Source organism: Diadema antillarum, unplaced genomic scaffold (assembly GCF_040938485.1).
Source record: "Diadema antillarum isolate AM-2024a unplaced genomic scaffold, OU_Dant_1.0 seq00000160_RagTag, whole genome shotgun sequence".
In the NCBI taxonomy this organism is placed as follows: domain Eukaryota; kingdom Metazoa; phylum Echinodermata; class Echinoidea; order Diadematoida; family Diadematidae; genus Diadema; species Diadema antillarum.
In genome coordinates this window covers 1,180,680-1,202,099 of record NW_027271231.1, presented here as the reverse complement: position 1 = coordinate 1,202,099, position 21,420 = coordinate 1,180,680, and the positions used below count along the sequence as shown (strand labels likewise).

General features: G+C 40.1%; 1 protein-coding gene across 1 annotated transcript in view; it reads right to left on the bottom strand.

Annotated features, from left to right (window-relative positions):
- Positions 1-21,420, bottom strand: part of LOC139727904 (gamma-aminobutyric acid type B receptor subunit 2-like) — a 178,420-nt gene that overhangs the window by 15,142 nt on the left and 141,858 nt on the right. Inside the window, exons 9-12 of the mRNA XM_071638875.1 lie at positions 20,179-20,242; positions 17,239-17,319; positions 3,249-3,408; positions 2,515-2,647 (exon numbers count right to left, since the gene is read on the bottom strand). Of these exons, the coding sequence (XP_071494976.1) occupies positions 2,515-2,647; positions 3,249-3,408; positions 17,239-17,319; positions 20,179-20,242 (438 nt within the window). The remainder of the gene's footprint in view (positions 1-2,514; positions 2,648-3,248; positions 3,409-17,238; positions 17,320-20,178; positions 20,243-21,420) is intronic.

Sequence of the window (21,420 nt, the reverse complement as noted above, 5' to 3'; positions counted from 1 at the left end):
GATAAACGCAAAGCTGTTTTGAAAGCCCTTTCGGAAAGCCTTTTCGAAAGGGTGCGTTTATCAACTCTCCTTTTCTCGGCAGAAACAGGTTTTCCAAACAGCTTTCATGGAATTTTTACGAGTTGATAAACGCAAAGCTGTTTTGAAAGCCCTTTCGGAAAGCCTTTTCGAAAGCCGCAAATTTGTGGCTTTCCAAACAGGATTCCTAAACAGGTTTTCAGAAACCTGTTTGTAAAAGCCTTTTGAAGTTGATAATCGCAAAGCTGTTTTGAAACGGCTTTGTAGTATTGTACTGCAGTTACGAACAATGCACGCCTTATATGACCTCTTCTCCTCGGGTCGAATTGCGCAATGCAGCTGTGCAGTGACAGGCCAGTTATCGTGTTCGCGAAGAGAGTTGATAAACGCAACTATTTTGGAAGCCGTTTCTAAAGGGCTTTGGAAAGGGCTTTGGAAAGCCGTTTAAACAGGGGAAAGTTGATAAACGCAGCCAAAGTCTCATGCCGTCACTCAGAAATTTTTGAAGTATGTGCTAAACTGGAACTGCCTCACAGATAGGAAGACAATTGATTCATGTGGCATTGCATCATGACTCGTCACTCTCAAATGAAGATATGTCTTTATGATTTTTTTTTCTATTTTCCTCATCCGAGGTACTTTATTTTTCCACATAATCTTCGCATATTTACAATCACATTATCTGCAAGTATCCAAAAGGCATTCAACATAATCACTATGACAGGAAAAAATAATATAATATATAAATTTAATTTTTTCCTTTATGTCTTTATGATGGTAATTGCTTTTCGCCGTCCCTTCTTAGAAAACAAGCGGCACATTAATAGTACAGGGCTTTGGAAAGGGCTTTGGAAAGGGCTTTGGAAAGGGCTTTCGAAAGCCGTTTAAACAGGGGAAAGTTGATAAACGCAGCCTCGGACACATACAAACACACAATACACAAATATAACGCACACACACACACACACACACACATACACAGCGCGCACACGCACACACATAATCAGTACAGGGCCGAGTGAACCACCTGCTGGTTTCGCTCCACAGGAATGTCAGAATTCGAAGTATCTTGTAGAGTGATTCGTTCCCCCTTTTAGCCTTAATAAATGCAGTTTTCGCGAAATCCAGCCTAGCATGAATATTCGACCGGCCGAGGCGACGAGGCAGTTATGCCTGGAATGAAGATGAATTGAAATCGTAACGAAGGAGAACGATGGACGTCTTAATTTGGCGGGCAGACATTAACAACTTTTTCCCCACGTGCTGTCTAATTTCTCGGCAGTCACGACCGAGTGTGACCGCATTACAATCGTTTTGCCTCCATCCATTGAGGTGTGCCAATCCCACCCCTCCCCTCTCTCATTCCCTTCTCTCGGTCAAGATTATACACGATTACCTGACGCGGTTATATTGGCGATCTCGTCGACTCGACTAAGGTTACAATTCCCGAGGATAATTTGAATATTCAATGAATTCAAGTCTGAGGAAAAGCTTGGCAGTAGCTATTTCGGAAAGAGCGGTTATCAGTATTTAGTCCCCATCCCATCCGGTATCATGGTCTCGCATGTAGGCAGTCGTTTATTCGATTATCGCAATTCTTATTTGGTTATGTGCAACGACAACGATTTTGGTACGTCTAATCGAGTCTTACTGCAATCACCTGATATCTCTGTTGCCGGCAGGAAGTGGGCAGTCTAAATAGAATTACAACTGCGACTATGCGTTATCTTGAAAAGCCACAAGTACAAGCATACACAAACGCACAAAAAGACACACATATACATGAACGCACATCATCTTTCAGAAATGAAGGATGTACCAGTAACGCCAATACATACACATTGCAAAACATGTTAAACAAAATGAAAATTATTTTCGAACTTTTATGAAGCGCAGATATCACGTACATAAGCCAGATACAGATCAATAAAGAATAAAAAAAAACAACAACAGCACTCCAAAATAGTTCCAAGAAATGTGAGTTAGGGATAGAAACAACCAATGTGAATATGTTAATCGGTATAATCATTCTGAGTTATTGTTGAATATAGAAAATGTGAACAATGGTTTTATCAAAATCGTTTCTAGAACAAACCTTTTACAGCTATGGTTTATTGAAAAAAAGTACTGATGTCTCCTTTATTCGTGGCTTTATTGCGAATTCTTTTTTTATGCGGTAGGATTTTTTTGTGATACAACTGAAGTATGCATACGCATCAAGTGTAATAACTCGAACATTTTCTTTAACACTGCTCCAAATCATAAACAGTGGTTACAAAGTACATAGTCCCTATTCCTCACTTCTGTTGTCAGATGTTACTGCCGAAAAAAAAATCGTGTGAGCCTCTGTAATGTTCGCCGAAAGATGGCAGTATTTGCACGGGACTGGGCCACAAAACTACTTGTTCCTCGGCAGACCAGAGTTGAAGTTAAAATCGTGAGCAGTTCACCTCGCTGCGCGCCAGGCTCAATTACGCGCGCTGTTTGTCAACCTACCTGACACATTATCTTAAGGTTATTTTCGTCGAGCAGCCTGATGTCGACACCGAGTAAGATGGCAGTGACGTAGGTCAGTATGCAGCCGCCGATAATGATGTTGTTCATATTGGGGCTCGACATCTTTATCAACCTGGAAACGGGGGGGGGGGGAGAGACAGAAAAACAGAATAAAGTCGTACACACAGGTGAACTGAACGACGTCACATACTCAGGACTAGTAGCAGTAACTTCCAAAAAACAATAACAACGCAACGGTAAACTGGCTTTTACAATTACCGTGCATTGCACTTTCCTAGGCCTTATGCTTTCCCTCACTGTTCACGCTATGTTACTGTCTAACTCATTTCTTTCCTTCTTTTTTCTTCAAAGCAATGGGGCCCTGCACGTGTATGGGCCTCCGGCAGGTTTGCGTGCGCGTGAGGCTCACTGTACACAGTGAAAGAAGAATCTCTGCAATCGTCCAATAGTAAGGTTAAAAAAAAAGATATGAGGTGCCAGGATGCATGAAGAAACCATGACACCATTCTCTCTTTGAAATATTTTTGTTGTTGAGGAAATCTAATATACTCTCGTCTCCACACATTCGTGGAAATCGAAGGGGGGGGGGGGGGGATAAAAAAAAGGACGCCACCCAACGTCTTATATGTGACAGGTGAGTCAACTTGGGAGCGAAAGTACATGAGGAGGTGAAGTGTAAGTCGGAAGGATGAACAACGTGATCGCAGACTCACTTTTCATCGCGGTAATGCACGTTGAAGGCGAGGAAGGCGATGGCAAGCACGATGCCGATGATGGAGAACGTCAGCATGCTGATGAAGAGCTCACGTGACACCTGGTCGACCACAGTCTGGTGGCTGTCTGCGTCTTCGGGCGGTTTCCCGCCATTAGATGCTATCAGTGCGTACGTATGAGTAACAAACAGAACGGTTAAAACGATCAGATAGTACTCATTCAATAAGACTCGGGTTATCAGTTCTGAAAATAATTTGCGCTTCTGATGACGAAATGATTCGGTATAGATCAATACTTGCTTAAAACGTCGTGTTTGCAAAAGGTAGGAAATTCATCACGTTGCAGTGTATGATATATAAAATCTTAAGGAAATAGTCGGCTCATGATGCTGACGTTAGCACGTCAGTGATACGGGACAGAAGCATGTATACTGTAATCCATCCTACCGATTTATAATCATCATTAACATCAACACTCGAAGAATACGTATGAATATTGACACTCACGCACATACCCCCAGATACACCGCAACTTTTTTGTTTTTCGAAAATCTTAATTTGATTTTCCTCAAAATAATTCAGTAATAAAATGATCACAAAACTAAATGCATTTTCTATAACATAAATTTACAACATGATGGTACGCAATAGCAAGTACGCAATAGCTTGAGAAGATGAACATAATTATCTAAATGTTTGTTTATGAAAAAAAAAATAACACACTTAATGTGGGATTTGTACTGTATTAATAAAGCAACCAACTATTACTTGGCCCCTGCCCACCCCATCTCCCATTATCACATACACTCACACAGACAGACACACACACACACACACACACACACACACACACACACAAGTCACTACAGACAAACACTCCCAGAGACTCACACACAATGCACATCAGATACACACACACACACACACACACACACCCACACACACCCACACACACACACACAAACAAACAAACACACGCACACACACACACATATATACAGTATACACTGTATTGACACATCTCTTACACTTCACATCAAACACCTGATATGCATTGAAACTTTCCTGCTTATATATACATAATTAGATGTGACGGCTGTGTTAATGCATACAAACTCACACACACACACGCACACACGCACACGCATATAGGCGTAAGATAGTATATATGTATATATATATATATATATATATATATATATGTATATATATATATACTATACATAAATATACATGTCTCTGTGTGTTCACGAGTGTATGTACAGATAATCTTATGCTTTGAATGCACCTTGATTAAAATAATGATTATAAAATGTCATCAATGGCAGAGTCACAACCAATGAGAACATTATGATGTGAAAGAAAGAACATTTTTTTTTGCTTTATCGATACACTTCTGTGATAGCCATCAAAATCAGCCTCCCACGAAATTATTTCATGTAATGGAAAGCGAGAGCGTGGTTAGCGTCTTCTCTTTGCTGAAGATACAGTACGCCGGGTTCACCCTTTTCGTCCCGCATCGATCAACTCCCTCTGATACCGCATTTTCCCCTTATTTCACGCCGGTCAATAGATTTATCGGCTTTTGGCCGATGAAAGTCACTTGCGGTCACTATCTGAAGCGCGATGCATGGGCGGTCAGTAAGATGAAAAGTTCCCAAATGAGATATAAAAATCCATAAATAAACGTCTTTAAATTGAAGACAGGGTTCACCAAACGGTGAAACATTTTCTCTCTTCCCGCTGTTTCAGGTACCACCTTTTCTCTGTTCCTTGTATTTGTCTCGTTATAGTCCTATATCAAGCTAGATGCACCAAATTTATTCTGCAGAGGCTGAAGATGAACTCTTTTATTTTCTGCCGTTGCTCCTTCTGTTCCAATTAGAACTTTGATTTCGCTTATGTATCATGTTATCCGAGGCAGTCATCCCAGTCAAGCACATAGCTTAACGATGACCGTCTCCTCCACTTGCATGTCAAAAGAAAATGTTCATATGTATGATATTAGTTATTTCCTTTTTTTGTATCTGTATGTCTTTGTACATGCTATGAGTAAGTTTATTTAAAAAGGATTTTGTCATATTGTATTTTGATTTCATTGATTTTTTTTTTGTTCATTTCTTTTTATTTGTACAAGTGGACAAATAAAACAAACTGAAACTGAAAATTGAAACTGAAACACTCACCGTGTATTGTACGGTATACTTGGGAAACTGGAACCGGCGCCATTCTTAGATGAAGGCGTTTTCGAGAAACGAAAGTTATTAAGTCAAACGACTCTTTTTGACCTAGGGATAGATCAGGTAGTTTGAACACAATCGTGATGATTGCTAATTGCAATTGCACCAATGTATACCGAATTCACTTTCGGTGAGATGTTAACCCAATGTTTCAGTCTGTGCGGTATTTGAATAGTGTTGGCTCTCTTCACGAAGAACTATACCAAATGAACGTGAGCTGGACAATTTTGTCAGTTTTTATCTAGTTTTATACATAAAATTTCAAAATACCCTTCAACTCACGCATCCATCCCTTAAGACTTTGCAGACTATTATCGGAAGTTTTCACACAAAACGCTAGCTAATTCATGGCGGGCAGAGCTCAGACGCCGGCGAGCTTTTGGGCTCCTCCATGTTTCCCGCCGACCATAATTCGGCGGGAAACATGGACGTGATACTGGCGGAGGGAGGTGATGGATCATCGTCTGCGCAGAGGGGCAGATTATCATCAATCACACAAGAAAGGGGGAGACTGTGGGATTTGAGGGGCCTCTGGCTCGGTGTTGATAATGGTGGTGGTGGTGGTATTGGTGGTGATGGTGATGATGACGATAATTTTTGCTGGGCATATGGATTCGACACACATATCTATCAAAAGGTGTCAACCCGGATTATTTTCGAGATCATGACCATCCACCTACATGATATTTGCGACATAAAAAGCAAAGTGTCACGTAAGATAGACAGAGAGATAGAGATAAAGAGACAGAGACAGAAACAGTGATATAGATAGAGATAGAGGCAGAGATAGAGATAGAGATAGAGATAGAGATAGAGATAGAGATAGAGATAGAGATAGAGATAGAGATAGAGATAGAGATAGAGATAGATATAGAGATAGAGATAGAGATAGAGATTAGAGATAGAGATAGAGACAGAGATGGAGCTAGAAAAAGAAAGAAAGATAGAGATAAAGATACAGATATAGATACAAATACAAATACGGGCATAGATACAAATACAGATGCAAACAAAGATAGAGATACAGAGATAGAACTTGAGATGGAGATGGAAACCGAAATAGAGACAGAGATAAAGATAGGGATAGAGATAGAATTAGAGGTGGAGATCGGATAATGATGAATATGGAGAATGATATAGAGATAATGATAGATAAGAGATAGAGATAGAAATACAGGTACAGATACAGTTACAGATACAGACATTGAGATAGAGATACAGATGCAGATGCAAATACAGGTGACAGATACAGGTACAGAGAAAGAGATAGGGCTCGAGATGGAGATAGAGACAGAGGTAGAGATATAGATGTAGGGCCTACATATAGATAGAGATACGGATACAGGTAGAGACACATGTACAGAGATAGAGGTATAGATACAGATAGAGATACAGGTACAGAGAGAGAGAGAGGTATAGATACAGATAGAGATACAAGTACAGAGATAGAGGTATAAATACAAACAGAGATACAGGTACAGTGAGAGAGGTATAGATACAAATAGAGATACAGGTACAGAGAGAGAGGTATAGATACAGATAGAGATACAGGTATAGAGAGAGAGGTATAGATACAGATAGAGATAGAGGTACAGAGAGAGAGAGAGGTATAGATACAGACAGAGATACAGGTACAGAGAGAGAGGTATAGATACAGATAGAGATACAGGTACAGAGAGAGAGGTATAGATATAGATAGAGATACAAGTACAGAGAGAGAGAGGTAAAGATACAGATAGAGATACAGGTACAGAGAGAGAGGTATAGATACAGATAGAGATACAGGTACAGAGAGAGAGGTATAGATACAGATAGAGATACAGGTACACAGAGAGAGGTAAAGATACAGATAGAGATACGGGTACAGAGAGAGAGGTATAGATACAGATAGGGATACAGGTACAGAGAGAGAGGTATAGATACAAATAGAGATACAGATACAGAGAGAGAGAGTTATAGATACAGATAGAGATGCAGGTACAGAGAGAGAGAGAGGTATAGATACAGATAGAGATACAGGTACAGAGAGAGAGAGGTATAGATAGAGATAGAGATACAGGTACAGAGATAGAGGTATATATACAGATAGAGATACAGGTACAGAGAGAGAGGCATAGATACAGGTAGAAATACAGGTACAGAGATAGAGGTATAGATACAGATAGAGATACAGGTACAGAGATAGAGGTATAGATACAAATAGAGATACAGTTACAGAGAGAGAGGTATAAATACAGATAGAGACACAGGTACAGAGAGAGAGGTATATATACAGATAGAGATACAGGTACAGAGAGAGAGTAATAGATACAGATAGAGATACAGGTACGGAGAGAGAGAGAGGTATAGATACAGATAGAGATACAGGTACAGAGAGAGAGGCATAGATACAGGTAGAGATACAGGTACAAAGAGAGAGGAATAGATACAGGTAGAGATACAGGTACAGAGAGGGAGGTAAAGATACAGATAGACATACCGGTACACAGGGAGATATATAGAGAGATACAGGTACAGAGAGAGAGGTATATAGAGATACGGGTACAGAGAGAGAGACATAGATAAATAGAGACATATTATAGATAGAGACCGAAATAGAGATAATTAGAGAAAGAGATAGAGAAAGAGATGGAGTTAGAGATAAAAATGAGGGAGACACAGACGGCTTTGACAGCTCATTCCAAGTTAAGTCATTTCCTGCGAGACGTGGGATGCCGGCGAACGAAGTAATTTGTGAATGACTTGAGCCGGTAGACAAATGGTTAATGGGGTGTCTACGAAATGAAGATCTCATCGACATAACATCCGCTGGTACGTTCTGCAAATGATTACATTTGGACACAACTCGGCTCAGGAATGAATGAGGTGAACCCTGTTTTTAATGAAAAAGCTCTTATCTATTAATAAATATAGGTCGAGATAATGAGGTCTCTCAATCATTTTTGTAGAAATTACCTTGTTGGGCCCTTCACACAGTAAGAATACATCTTTGTAGGTCATTTCTTCTTTTCTTCTTTTTTTTTACATCCACATCCACATTCTAAGCAACGGGTCACTTTCTCGGATCACTATACCACTTCTTCTCTCTTATGATGTACGGTAAGTGAAAGTATACGAGCAACAATCAAGATTGGAAGAATCCAGTGACTCAAGCACCAGCGAGGGGGCATTCCAGTCAGGATTCATTAGCTACACCTCTTCCCTCTCGTTTTGATCTAATCGTGTTAAACGAGGAAATGTAGGACAGATAATTCTTAAAGGGAAAATCCACTCTTTGTTTCAGGCTGGCAATTTGATGAGACGGGTGAAGTAAAACAAAACTTTGGTAGCACAATCGGACCAAAGAAACCGGACAGTTCTGGAATTTTGAAGTGTACTACGCTTCCACGAAAAGATGACATCGTGGTCATAGCAATACAATATGTGTGCATGTTTGTGTGTATACAATAATTTTATGCACATGATTATACAAATAATCATCGCTTTACAACCCTCCCACTGGATAAAACACTCGCAATATCATTACATTATTCTTTTTCTCTATGATTTACATTCACGCCCCTCTAAAATTTATTCAAAAAAAAATCAAGTTTGCTAAATAGTTGCATATCTTATTGGATTCATGTGAACAATTATATACAAACGAATAGGAGTCTTCTAGTTAGGGGATACCAGGAATTTGTATATCAATATGACCGATATTACCATTTCTTGGAAACACGTGAAAACTGAAATAAAGGTCTCATTTTCAGTCCAATTTTCAGCGGACTTGCACTATTCTGCTCGTTTAATTCTTTGTCAACGTCTTCTTTGAGCTATGGTGGATTTTCACCTTAAAAGACTTTCATATTTCTGTATACCCATCCATGCGCAAACTCATATAGCGCTGTACAAGGAAGAAACTTGTGAGTAAGTATAGTGAACAGAAATGTCTACATTTACGACTCAGGCATCATGTGGTGTGTGGGTGTATGTGTGTGTTTGTATGTGTAACGAAACCACTGATAATCATTGAACTTTGGAATGTTTCAAATATAGAAGAAACGGACTTGTCAAGAATGATTCAGCGAGAGGGAGAATATGAACGCAAAATGCTATATTTTGATTTCCTGTTTGGGGAGAACTTTGCGCGGTAGGCTGGAAACTTGAGGTTATACCATCTTTGTACCCATTTATCTCTCTGTCACTCTATCTTTTTGTCTATCTTCTCCAAAATATAGCTGTCTCTCTGTCTCTCTGTCTGTCTGTGTCGATTGTACGGAAAGATTGTACTGACATGCTTATATACCGTGGCTGAGGCATGTGTTTGTACTTCGAGCCCCGCGTTGCCACGAAACTAACTTTCAACCGCTCTCACCAAGCCTCATTTTCATAGAAGTCTATCAATCAAGTTATCAAACGAAATCTTTTGAGAGGATAGACCTTACTGCGAGATTTCTCGGGTATTAGACTTCGACTGGCAAATCTTCCTTCAATCTTCTCGCAAATTAAGGACATACATGATTGAAGATAAGGGAGTTGGTCCCACGCAAGAGCGAATAGAATGGAGGAAAAAAGCACGGCATCTGAACGAGAGAATATGTTTATCAAAAATAAAAGTTTTACGGTAAGAAACAATCTATAATCGAAAGGTTATTCATTGCTTGAAGCGGATTTACATGTGAATGCGCAGCGTATGTGCATGGCTGTCATTTCAAAGTTGTCTTCTCCAGTGAAGATAATTGAGCTGGAAGATCGTCGGGATGTTTTTGTTTTTGTTTCTTTGCAAAGCCCACCGAAACTTTGGTACGAAATGCGTTTGATAAAGAATTGGGCGTTTGCAGTTGTTTGTCATAGAAAATTAAATCAAAGGGAATTCCAGTGCAGTATGGAAAGTTAGTCTGAAAAGAAGGAGTAACGTTTTCATTGCAAAAACGATGAAAATTGGATCAAATTGGCATGAAAAAATAAGGAAGTTATGCCTTATGAAGTTTCACTAATTTTTCAGGAAACAGTTGGTGAACAGTCAATATGAATATGCAAATAGTGAAGTCTTAATGCCGTCCTCTCACAAGTTGCCTCATAGGTTGTACATACAATTTTGAAATTTTCAGTTTTTTAAACGCAATTACGCCCGAGTGTCAAATCCTGATATGTCTAACTGATCATTATTCTTAAGTTAGTCATCCAGGAGAAACGTCATGTTTTACACTTTGATAACAGAAACATTGAACTTTAGTCATTTTTTTTTGGTACACTATCAATGGAAAATTGTGAGGTGATGACATCATCAGCTCTCTCATTTGCATATTCATATTAACTGTATACGTGAACTGTTCTGCAGAAACTAGTGTAATATCATAATTTCATAACTTTCTAATTTTTTGTCGGACTTTCATGAAATGTTACACTTGTAAGATTTCACTCTCTAATCAGACTCTTTATACACTGTTATAACTGAACTGGAATTCATCTGCAAGTATGATAGGAATAATACTAGTACAGATGTAGCAGCGTCGCTTAAAAGAATAACCGTCGTAATGCCAGTGAAAATAATGAGCCAGTTCGGAGTAAGCTCATGCACGGGCACATTGCTACGAACGACCTTTCTCTTTTCTCAGTCGGTTAGGTACACTTCACTCGTTTACAGAGCGACATAATGCATAAGCTTTAGGGAACAATTTATGGGATTCATCAATCCTATTCAAAGAATGATTCGCTTAACACTCTGGAAAGCATCCATTTCATTATTTTGCATTGAATGTATTAACAATCTCTTTCTATTGGTATCGCTAAATATCACTTTTGCTTTCAATTGGATGTGCTGGCAAGCAGCATTTATAAATGAATAATCATTACATCACAGATGCTTGCCCAAGTGAATTCAAAAACTAACATGCCTGTTGGTATGAATGACCTGTTTCTGCTCATGCGCAAAGCGGAACTCCGAAACGGCTTATTCTAAATGCTATGGTGGTGTTGTTTAATCACAATCTGGATGCTAAAAGACGGCGATGACAATAGGACAGAAATTGAAAGTGACAGCATTGATGACCCACGTTACGCGAATAATCATCGAAGACGCGTTTTTTTTTTTTTCAAGGTGACGGTATCTAATCCAACAAATATACACACAAAAAAGCTGACGATAACCGATGAATGATGACCAAAATTACAGCTGAACGAGGTATCAATTACATATCCTCACAAAAAAAAGGTGTGATTAATTAAGGGACTTTTGGAAGAGTACATGCAAAATATTCACATTTCTTTTTGTGAATCAGACAATCATACAGGCTGTTTTCCTCCCCCTCCTCCCCCTTCCAGCTTCCAACTCGACCATAGGGGAGAAAACATGTAGAGCACATGATTACGTGAGTTTCGGTAAGATTGCCTATACGTGAATCACAGTGTCAGTCTATACATTAAAAGACTGCAAATGCCGGGCACCATTTCTTGAAGAGGCAACTCAATCTATACTTTTTAAAACACTTCATTCAGACAATCAATTTGTACATCAACCAATTCGGAAAGATACCGAATAACAACTTCTCATGGAAACTACATGGAAAGTGCTTTGCATCTGGTTAAAAAAAGAACAACAACAAACGTATTTTTTATGTTCCCATACTTGTGTATCTTATTTTCACGATAGCAATATTTTTAAGTATATATACACTAAACTTCAAGTTGGAGTAATAATTAGAAATGAAATGGATGACAGAAATCCATCAAAATTTTCATTTAATAGCGAATGATAATTAGCAGTGTTCATAATTGATATTATTCATTAATAAATTGCGTGCGTTGGCGTCGGCAAAGTTCAACGACTCAACAGATTATGAAATGGGCAAACACATACATCCATCAGTATGCTCGCGTCAAGTATTATAGATTAAGAGAAGCTATACAGGCTTATGTCTTTCCTGGCCTACCAAGGCCATAGGCCGGCTTGATAATTATATACCCACCAGGTAATTATGGCACAGTTTTCCTGAACTTCGGGGGGGGGGGGGGGCTATAAATTCTGCAAAGTGACAGGGAATTCAGGTAATGGTTATAGAGGCATATGTCCGAATTCAGCGCACTGTGACAGTAGGGCAAAGTACGCTGGGTTATGTAACGGCAGAGAAGCGACGGGAGGACGTGCGAAACGTCCGAATCAAAGGGACAGACAAACAGACAGACAGACAGACAGACACACACACAGACAGACAGACAGACAGACAGACAGAGACACAGAAAGAGATAGACAGAGATGGACGGTGGGAATCAAAGGTGCAAAGAGTGAATTATTTTGACCTGCGAATATACGTGTACACAACAAATTTGTCAGCTGGTGTTGGTTGTAGGAAAACGCAAAAAAAAAAAAATGAATGGGTCGTGCCATGATAGGAACATTACTATTATTTGTGCGCAGGAGCATGTCACGCAGGTCTCCCTAATACCCAATTTAAGCACGAAAAAAAAAAAAAACTCATGCGGAAGGACTTTATTTAGAACATTATCAACAGCAGTTAATTAGGTCACAACCTTTTCAATTTTCATCACTCTCCGTGCACGAGTATGACTCCTTAACACACATTAGTCCCAACCTGACGTAGGCCGACGAACCTGTCGTTCTCCGTGCTGCGTTATTAAAACGTCGCTGCGCTTACTACGGCGTGTAGTCAACCTGGACTGATGGCGCCTTCAGGTCTTGTGTGTGTGTGTGTGTGTGTGTGTGTGCACTTACTACGCCCAGTAGTCAACCTGGACTGATGGCGCCTTCAGGTCTTGTGTGTGTGTGTGTGTGTGTGCACTTACTACGCCCAGTAGTCAACTTGGACTGATGGCGCCTTCAGGTCTTGTGTGTGTGTGTGTGTGTGTGTTTGTGTGTGTGTGTGTGTGTGTGATGGTGCCTTCATGTGTTGTGTGTGTGTTTGTGTGTGTGATGGCGCCTTCATGTCTTGTGTGTATGTGTGTGTGTGATGTCGCCTTCATTGTGTGTGTGTGCGTGTGTGTGTGTGATGGCGCCTTCATGTCTTGTGTGTTTGTGTGTGCGTGTGATGGTGCCTTCATGTCTTGTGTGTGTGTGTGTGTGTGTGTGTGTACAAGTGTTTCACGGAATGGCAACAGTGTAGTTGCGTGTCGGAGTTTCAGTTACAAGAGTTATATTCCTTGATACGGAGCTTTCATTGAAACACAATATTTCCATTACAATGTATTAGATTGTTTACCATCGAGGGAATTTCGTTACGTAATACAATTTTGCCAAGAGAAGTAAGGGATCGGCACGAAGACGAACATCTGTAATGTTTTCCTCATCCTTCTGACAGTGTGAACTGTCTGAAATTGTTTGAAACTGTCAAATTATCTATTACAAATCCAGCGGGGAGAAAATGTTGATGACCACTCTTTTTTTTTTGTCGAGACACATCTCTTAATAGATGCATAACGCAAACATGACGTGTGTGAGCACGCGCTGGAGAGAGAGAGAGAGGGATAGGGAATGTGTGTGTGTGTGTGTGTGTGTGTATGTGTGTGTGTGTAAAAGGCTTTTCTTCTCCTAGCTATATCGCGTGTCACAATTTACTGTGTATGTAGCATTTCGCGTGAGAAATTAATGCTCGCACTCGGAGCTAAACTGCATCCAGTGATGCGTTTGTGAAGACGGAAAGAAAGAAAGAAAGAAAGAAAGAAAGAAAAAAAAAAACCATTTGTAATTTTTGGTGCTGAGAGATTCCCAACATCGACAGGTCGGGCCTGCATCGCGATGAGAGTGAAGAGAGGCGCTTTTCTTTGAAGGCACCTGCTTATTTCATAGCACTCTGCATCGGCAGCCTCAAATTTCACGCCAAATTTAATAAGCCGAAGATAATCTCCTCCTCTTGAATTTCACCCGCTTTCTTGCTTTTTTTTTTTAAACTCAGGAAAACTGGCAAACAAAGAAAAAAGTGTTCGCACGCCGTGCAAGGGCTCGTTTTTGCGGATTCAGTTTTTTGTTCCTGCGGTCGTAAGTGAGAGATGATTTGATGAAGAATGAATTGACGAATGTAGCAGTCTTGGGATATCAACAGTACTTAAAGGGGCGCGGAACTCGGAATACAAGATGGCGCTGTTGAGACGGCGTGACGATCGCCACCATGTTCGTTATGACGTAAAGCTAGCAGTTGACAGTCAGTAAAAGTAGATCGCTGCGCGTATTGCGTGCGCTCTCTTTTTATTTGCACAGGTTCGATAGTCGTTCACGACTCGCTGTACGTAGCGTAAGTATGGTTTCTTCGTGCATGTTATTGATCTTAAGTAGATCGAAATGTAGTCTTATACTTACACAGCAATCCGTCGACCATTACATACACTGTACGTGTCCTAAGTATTAACACGCAAGTTTCCGCGGTTAGCTAGCACGCAACACTTGTCTTTGAAGCATCCGTACTATGTAGTAGGCAGAACCAACCAGGAACAATGACAGAATCAAGAGATGGACTAAGATTGACATTATTTCTACCATTTTCGACATATTCACTGTTTCGAAACGATTTCATTCGGTCGTTCGGAACATGGTAGATGCGTAAGTATGGTCTATGCAGCACCCTCTTGAATCCCTTGGTCGGGGTCCCTTTAAATCACCTCCCATAAAACATTCTAAAAACGTCGCTATAGGTTAATAAACATCTCAGTGCGAAGTACATTGTACCTTTCGTATCGGTCTTTCTCCCAACCAGTGTCTGATATCAACAGTTAGTTGGTGTCGCCAGAATTGTAATTGCTGGATGTGAAAAGCAGCGATACGTGGTTTGCACATTCCAGAATGCGTGTACAAGTCTACTGCCTGAGCGGTGATTTCTTTAAGCCAATGTTGGTACAGTATTGCTTCTTTCTATCCACGGAGTAGAATTTCAGGCTTGTCAACTGTGACCAGATACATATGTGTTTGTGTGTGTGTGTGTGTGTGTGTGTGTGTGTGTGTGTGTGTTCATGTTTGTTTGTTTGTTTGTTGGTGTGTGAGTGTGTGAGTGTGTGTGTGTGTGTGTGTGTGTGTGTGTGTGTGTGTGTGTCTGTGTCTGTGTTTGTAATGGGTGTTTAGTCCTTTCCAGGAATTCTGGGTGATCTGACCAAGATTTTAAAACGACTAAAACACTTGAATCTTCGATTTCCCCACGTTATGAATTTTCCGCATACAGGTCTTGACGTCGCGGGTGCCGCTCGAGGTTTCGATATGCACTAATGTCAATTCATCCAACGCAAGCTGTGTTTTCTTGGTGTCATTGCGGCTGTGTACTTCAAAGTTAACCTAATAAGTCAGATTCAAGGAGTTCGCTATCAATGACTTCAAGCTGCGGTATAACTGTCACTTCTTTCTTGTTTGAATTAGAAGTACTCCATGTGCTGTACTACTGCAGCTAGCGGTTTAAATGGATAGGACCTACTGAGTTTTGATGATGTTTTATGTCATCAAAGCTCTAATGAACAGGAAATATCTTAGTGAGGAGGCCTGGTAATAGGGGCAGATTCCTGTATCTTTTCACCAACCCATTCGCCTTTCGGTCCCTATTTCAAACTAATGATGACGACCATGGCTATTGCTTATTTGGTATCGGTATGATAGTCCAAGCATAATAAACATTATGGTGTGTTAAAAAAGCATCGCACTCGACGGCCGTTGCCTTATCAGTATGTGCACCGTGCTCAGCGTACTAGGGATTCTCTTAGAATTAAAGGTTTGGCGACATTGTTTGACTGACGTGGAGCTAGCACATATCTTTTTTTTTTTGAGTGGTTCTTTTAAGTGGAATTGCGGACAAGTTAAAACTTAGTCTGAATGATAAGAGCGAATGATAAGAGCAAAATTTCGTTAGCACACCAGTTAAAGTTTATTCCAAATCTCAGTAAAAGTAAGGAAATTGTAAAATCTTAAAGATTTTTGCAAAAGATTTCTCGAACAGATGATAGGAATACGCAATGGTTCAACTGATGATATCATCACCTCACAATTTTCCATTGATTCTGCACAAAAAAGTGACAAAAATGCAATTCTTCTCGTAATAAAGTGTAAAACATAATGTTACAGTGTAGCACAAGAGATGCACTAGGAGGCAACCCTAAATGAATGGGGTCATCCCACGAGCCAGACACCTACGTGTCATACGGCCCACGACTTATACAATGAAAATAAAAATAGTCCTTCACCCGCAAGTCATACAGCCCACGAGCTAAACACAAAGTAAGACAGGCCCACGAGTGAAAAGATGGAAAAAAAAAACATTAGTCTTTCACCCACAAGTCATGCAGCCCACGGCCAAGACACAAAGTAAGACAGGCCCACGAGCTGGACACTGGGCAGTTTGACTCGTGGGCTGCATGACTCGTTGATGTCCAGCTCGTGAATACAACCATGGCATTATGTGGAATCTCCTGTCAATGCAACGGAGAAGTAGGCAGACGATCTTCATGTGAGAATGAAGTCCAAATCGGCCACAAATGATACAAGGGAAGGAACCCAGAGAAGGGAAATTCTGTTTCCTTCTCCACTTCCTTGACTTTTCATTTTGGTCATGATGACAACTATAATGTCCTTTGTTATTGTTATCACAATTATCATCGTTAATATTATTACTAGTCAATTACCATTTTCATAACCACAGTAATGATAATAATCATCATTATCGTCATTACCATCAGTACTTTCAAGTCTTGTTTGAAAACGGCCTTTAAGTTTTGGCCTCGCGTTTTGCTCCGCTCATCCCAAATATCTGTCATGCGCCACATATGTCGAGGACTCCACTTACCCCAGATCTGCTCCATGGGTAAGAACCACTCGATGCGGTCATTCTGCTTGTAGTAACGGCCTATGTCAACCAGGGTCCCGTCTGGAAGTTGCAGGGAGAAAAAACAAACAAACAAAGGTAAACACGTCAATGTGAATTATTTTTTAGTCTATACTGAGACGGACAGCTCCAAGAAGAGCGAGAACACATTCACTTCTCGATGTAAATCAGCAACAAGGTATGAGAAATAGCCTTCTTGGATTTTTTTTTTCATCGCTGCTAAAACTTCAATCATTTCATGCAGAATTAAGCTTCTGGTATAATTGCAGCAATATAGGCCTACATGCTTGATACCCGATATCCCAAAGTTGCCCATCAGAGTACAGTTCACATATTTATTTGATGTCTAAGAATATATGAATACAGATAACTTGAACGATTTTATCCTAATCATTTTCATGCATTTAGAAAAACAAAATATCAGTCGGTTATAGATAGCGTCAAGGGAATTTCGGAGCTGACGCCAATCCAGCAATTATTCTCTCATTCTCTCTCTCTTTCTATAGAGCATTTCACTTTTTTTTTTCGCAAAAGGATTTTTGACCAACTCATGCAACCTGGAAAATAAGTCTTCGAGCGAGAGAACTGTCGGGTTTCGGTGCCCCATGGAAGAATATTATGTGCTTTTGAATAATGCACTATGCGCATAATCATTTAAGGCAACAGTCGCCAGGGGACATGGGGCTTGGCGTCAACTGTTGAACCTGCTTTCCTATCGATGGGGATCAGTCGATAACTGCTTAGGTATAAAAAAGTCTGTCATACGAACCCGTATAATACCTGAATACATTCTCTTTTGAGATGAACTCCGACATTGGTCAGTGCATTCTCGCAACACATTGTATCATGTGCTTATTAATATCTGCACTCCTTTCTTTTTTCTTTCATCGAAATTCAGCGGTGAAGCTGGTAACGCACCCAAATTCATAACCCACGCACACAGACACAGATACAGACAGACAGACAGACACACACACACACACACACACACACACATATGTACATCACAGATTAATACAACCACGGTGGGCGTACGAGAGTTTCTCCCAAATTAGCCAGGATGTACAGAAAATGGCGACAGAGAAAGACAAGAATAAATCAATAATCATATAATGTCTTATCTATCCAGGGTAGCCTCTCCAGTGTTGGAAGTGGTCTACCAGAGGGCCCTGCCATGATTATTACCCTAGCGCTGCCACTTATTCATACACCTGGGTTGAAAAGGACATGTTAAGTAAAAACATCTTGTCCAAGGACGTAACCACTGGGCGGGAATCGAACTCGGGTCCTCCGATTGGGAGTTGGGAATCTTATCCACTATTGATACCACAGCGTCCCCTCAGAAGATTTAAAAAACGACTTAAAGCTGCTGGCGGAGAGATAAAGAGACAGCGACAGAATAGAATATGTCTACTATAAGATATAAGATGGAAGACTAATGGATGGGCAGCGAGAGAAAGAGAGAGGAAGAAGAAGAAGAAGAGAGAGAGATAGATTCGTAGAGGGAGACAGACAGAAATAGAAATGAATATACATGAAGACAGATAACAGTGAAAGTGAGTGAGACAGAGAGAGAGGGAGAAAGAGAGGGAGAGAGAGAGAAAGGGAGAAAGGGAGAGAGGGAGATATGATATCAATGTGAAGAATGATCACGAATGCAGTGAAATTGAGGGGTCAAAAGGTCAATTGTTAGCGGAGTTGTCGTCCGCTTGTTTTGGTGCTGAGCTGATCAAGAACTTGATCAAGGAAAAGCCAATTTAATGAAGGTATTTACGAGACTCCTACACAAGATTTGGGGACTGCCCCCCCCCCCCCCCGGGGTTTGGGGTTGGGGCTTCACCGAATTTTCTGGTGCCACTACAATCGATTTCTTTCCTTTTTATAAAGGTTATTTTCATAAAAATTAACGGGAGCATGCCTAGTGCCCCCCCCCCCCTCGTATCTGCCACTTTCCAACTTTCTGGGGAAAATGGGAAAAAATGGAAAAAAATGGAAAACACCCACTACTGTCCTAAAGTTCTGTCCTTAGTCGAATTTGTCGAATGGTATAACATTATTGGAAAAAGGAACTATATATCATATGACTTCCAGTTTAGTTGTATGCAAAGCTTACAATCATCTTGCTGCTCTTATACACTTGAATGAGCTGAAAGTTATGACGCACTATCTGCAGCAAAGAGGAGAGAGGTTAATCTGATTAGCACCAAGGGAATGATTAGCCACATTCAGAGTAAATTACGAAGTCTGTCTTATGACGCACAGAGACTGCTTGGTAAATAACTGCCATCTTTCTTTCTTTCTTTCTTTTTGCATCCTAACTATAAAAGCATAGTGATAGATCGGCCTTGTTGACAGCATCTTGCACAAATTTTAGCTCTCTCAATTGGCATACCCAACCATTGTTACCCAAACACACAGGCATTCAGTCCTCGGTCATGTGTAACAGTGCCTGCAGGCCGACGTTGTTATGATATGCTAGATAGCGTCCCAGCCGGGGTCGGAGCAAGTTACGTACCCCTGTCTCTTGTTGCTAGGGAAACGGTCATCATCACTATCGTCATCATCATCATCATCATCATCATCATAAAAAACAACAGCAACAACGACATCATCATCATCTTGATAGGCTACCATGTAGTCTGGGCGTCGGGGTGGATTGAAATCTTAACGAACCACTTTTAGTTTATTAAATGTTTGCTTTTCTCGTCTTACATACGAACACCTCAAGAATACGATATGAATGTAAAGAAAGTTCCTTGTTTGCGTGCATTTATCTTCACATGATGTAAGTTTCTTCATGAAATTTCCATCTAACTTCAATATCAATACTCAATGGAAACATATGAATGTACAATATCTACACATAAGGAACAAGGGCAAGTAGGACAATACAAAACTTACTTATATTTTTGTTGATTCGAAGTACACCAATCCGGTCCCCGATTTCGTTGAAGACTACAGGGCCCTGCCATAAGAAAGAAAGAAGAAGAAAATGATACTATATTATTTTGGTAATAGCAGTAAGATTAATGATGATATAATAGCAATGATAATGATTGTAATGTTGGTAATAATAACAATAATAGTAACATTCATTAAATGGTGTTATCTTACCAAGGTTAGTCTTGACAGTGTCAACGCCGGTTTGCCATTATCATTATCTCAGGTACCCACCCGCACACTCGGGACCAGTTAGACACTGTGGGCAAACTATCTCGTCCTAGAATAGACCCAGCGGGCAGGATTTGAACCCCACACCTTCTGATTTCAAACCAAGAGCCTTATTTACTATACCACCGTGAAACTTCAGTTTTGACAAATTATATCTGAAGTTGCTTTTGAATCTTTAAGTTATTCCTTGAAGGAGCTGTATGTTTCTTTGACAGTAAATACAATTCTGTTTTTTTTTTAATAGACAGAGTTATTTCCGCGCATTGAAGATCTAAAATGAAATATGTATTCAGACATCTATACTGCTGTCACTGATCTCTCATATATATGTATCTTGAAATATTTCGCTCATTGACGATACTCAGAATTTGAGCGTCGCAAATTTATTCATAGGGAAAGATCAACAGATTTCAACAGATATCCCGCATATCAAGTAGAGAATACAGATTATCATTCTTGCTTGTATCAATGCAATCATTAATTTTACTGCTTGATCTCCAGCGTTGCTACATAGATGATTGGAGAGATAGAAGATGACAGTAGAGATATATACATTGTATATATCATTATACATATACATATACATAATATAGATATAGATATACATATAAGTATATATATAAAGAGAGACATGTATGTGTGTGTGTGTGTGTGTGTGTGTGTAAGTGTGTGTGTGTGTGTGTGTGTGTGTGTGTGTGTGTGTGTGTGTGTGTGTGTGTGTGTGTGTGTTCATGAGGCAGAGCAGACAGGAAGAAGTCCGTCTTCGTTCAATCTATGTCCTCTGTTGTTAGTAATTTCCTTAAGTGAATTCACCTGGAATTTCTAATGAGTTTTCTGCTGATTTTTAGCCGGAAATTGCAAGCAACTGTAACGGCGCACGACAGAGTTTTGAGGGAAAATACTGATGAAAGACGGACGTGTGACTTTTAGCGAGGCGGATCAGGGAAAGGAAAGAAAAAAGTGGAACAGGTA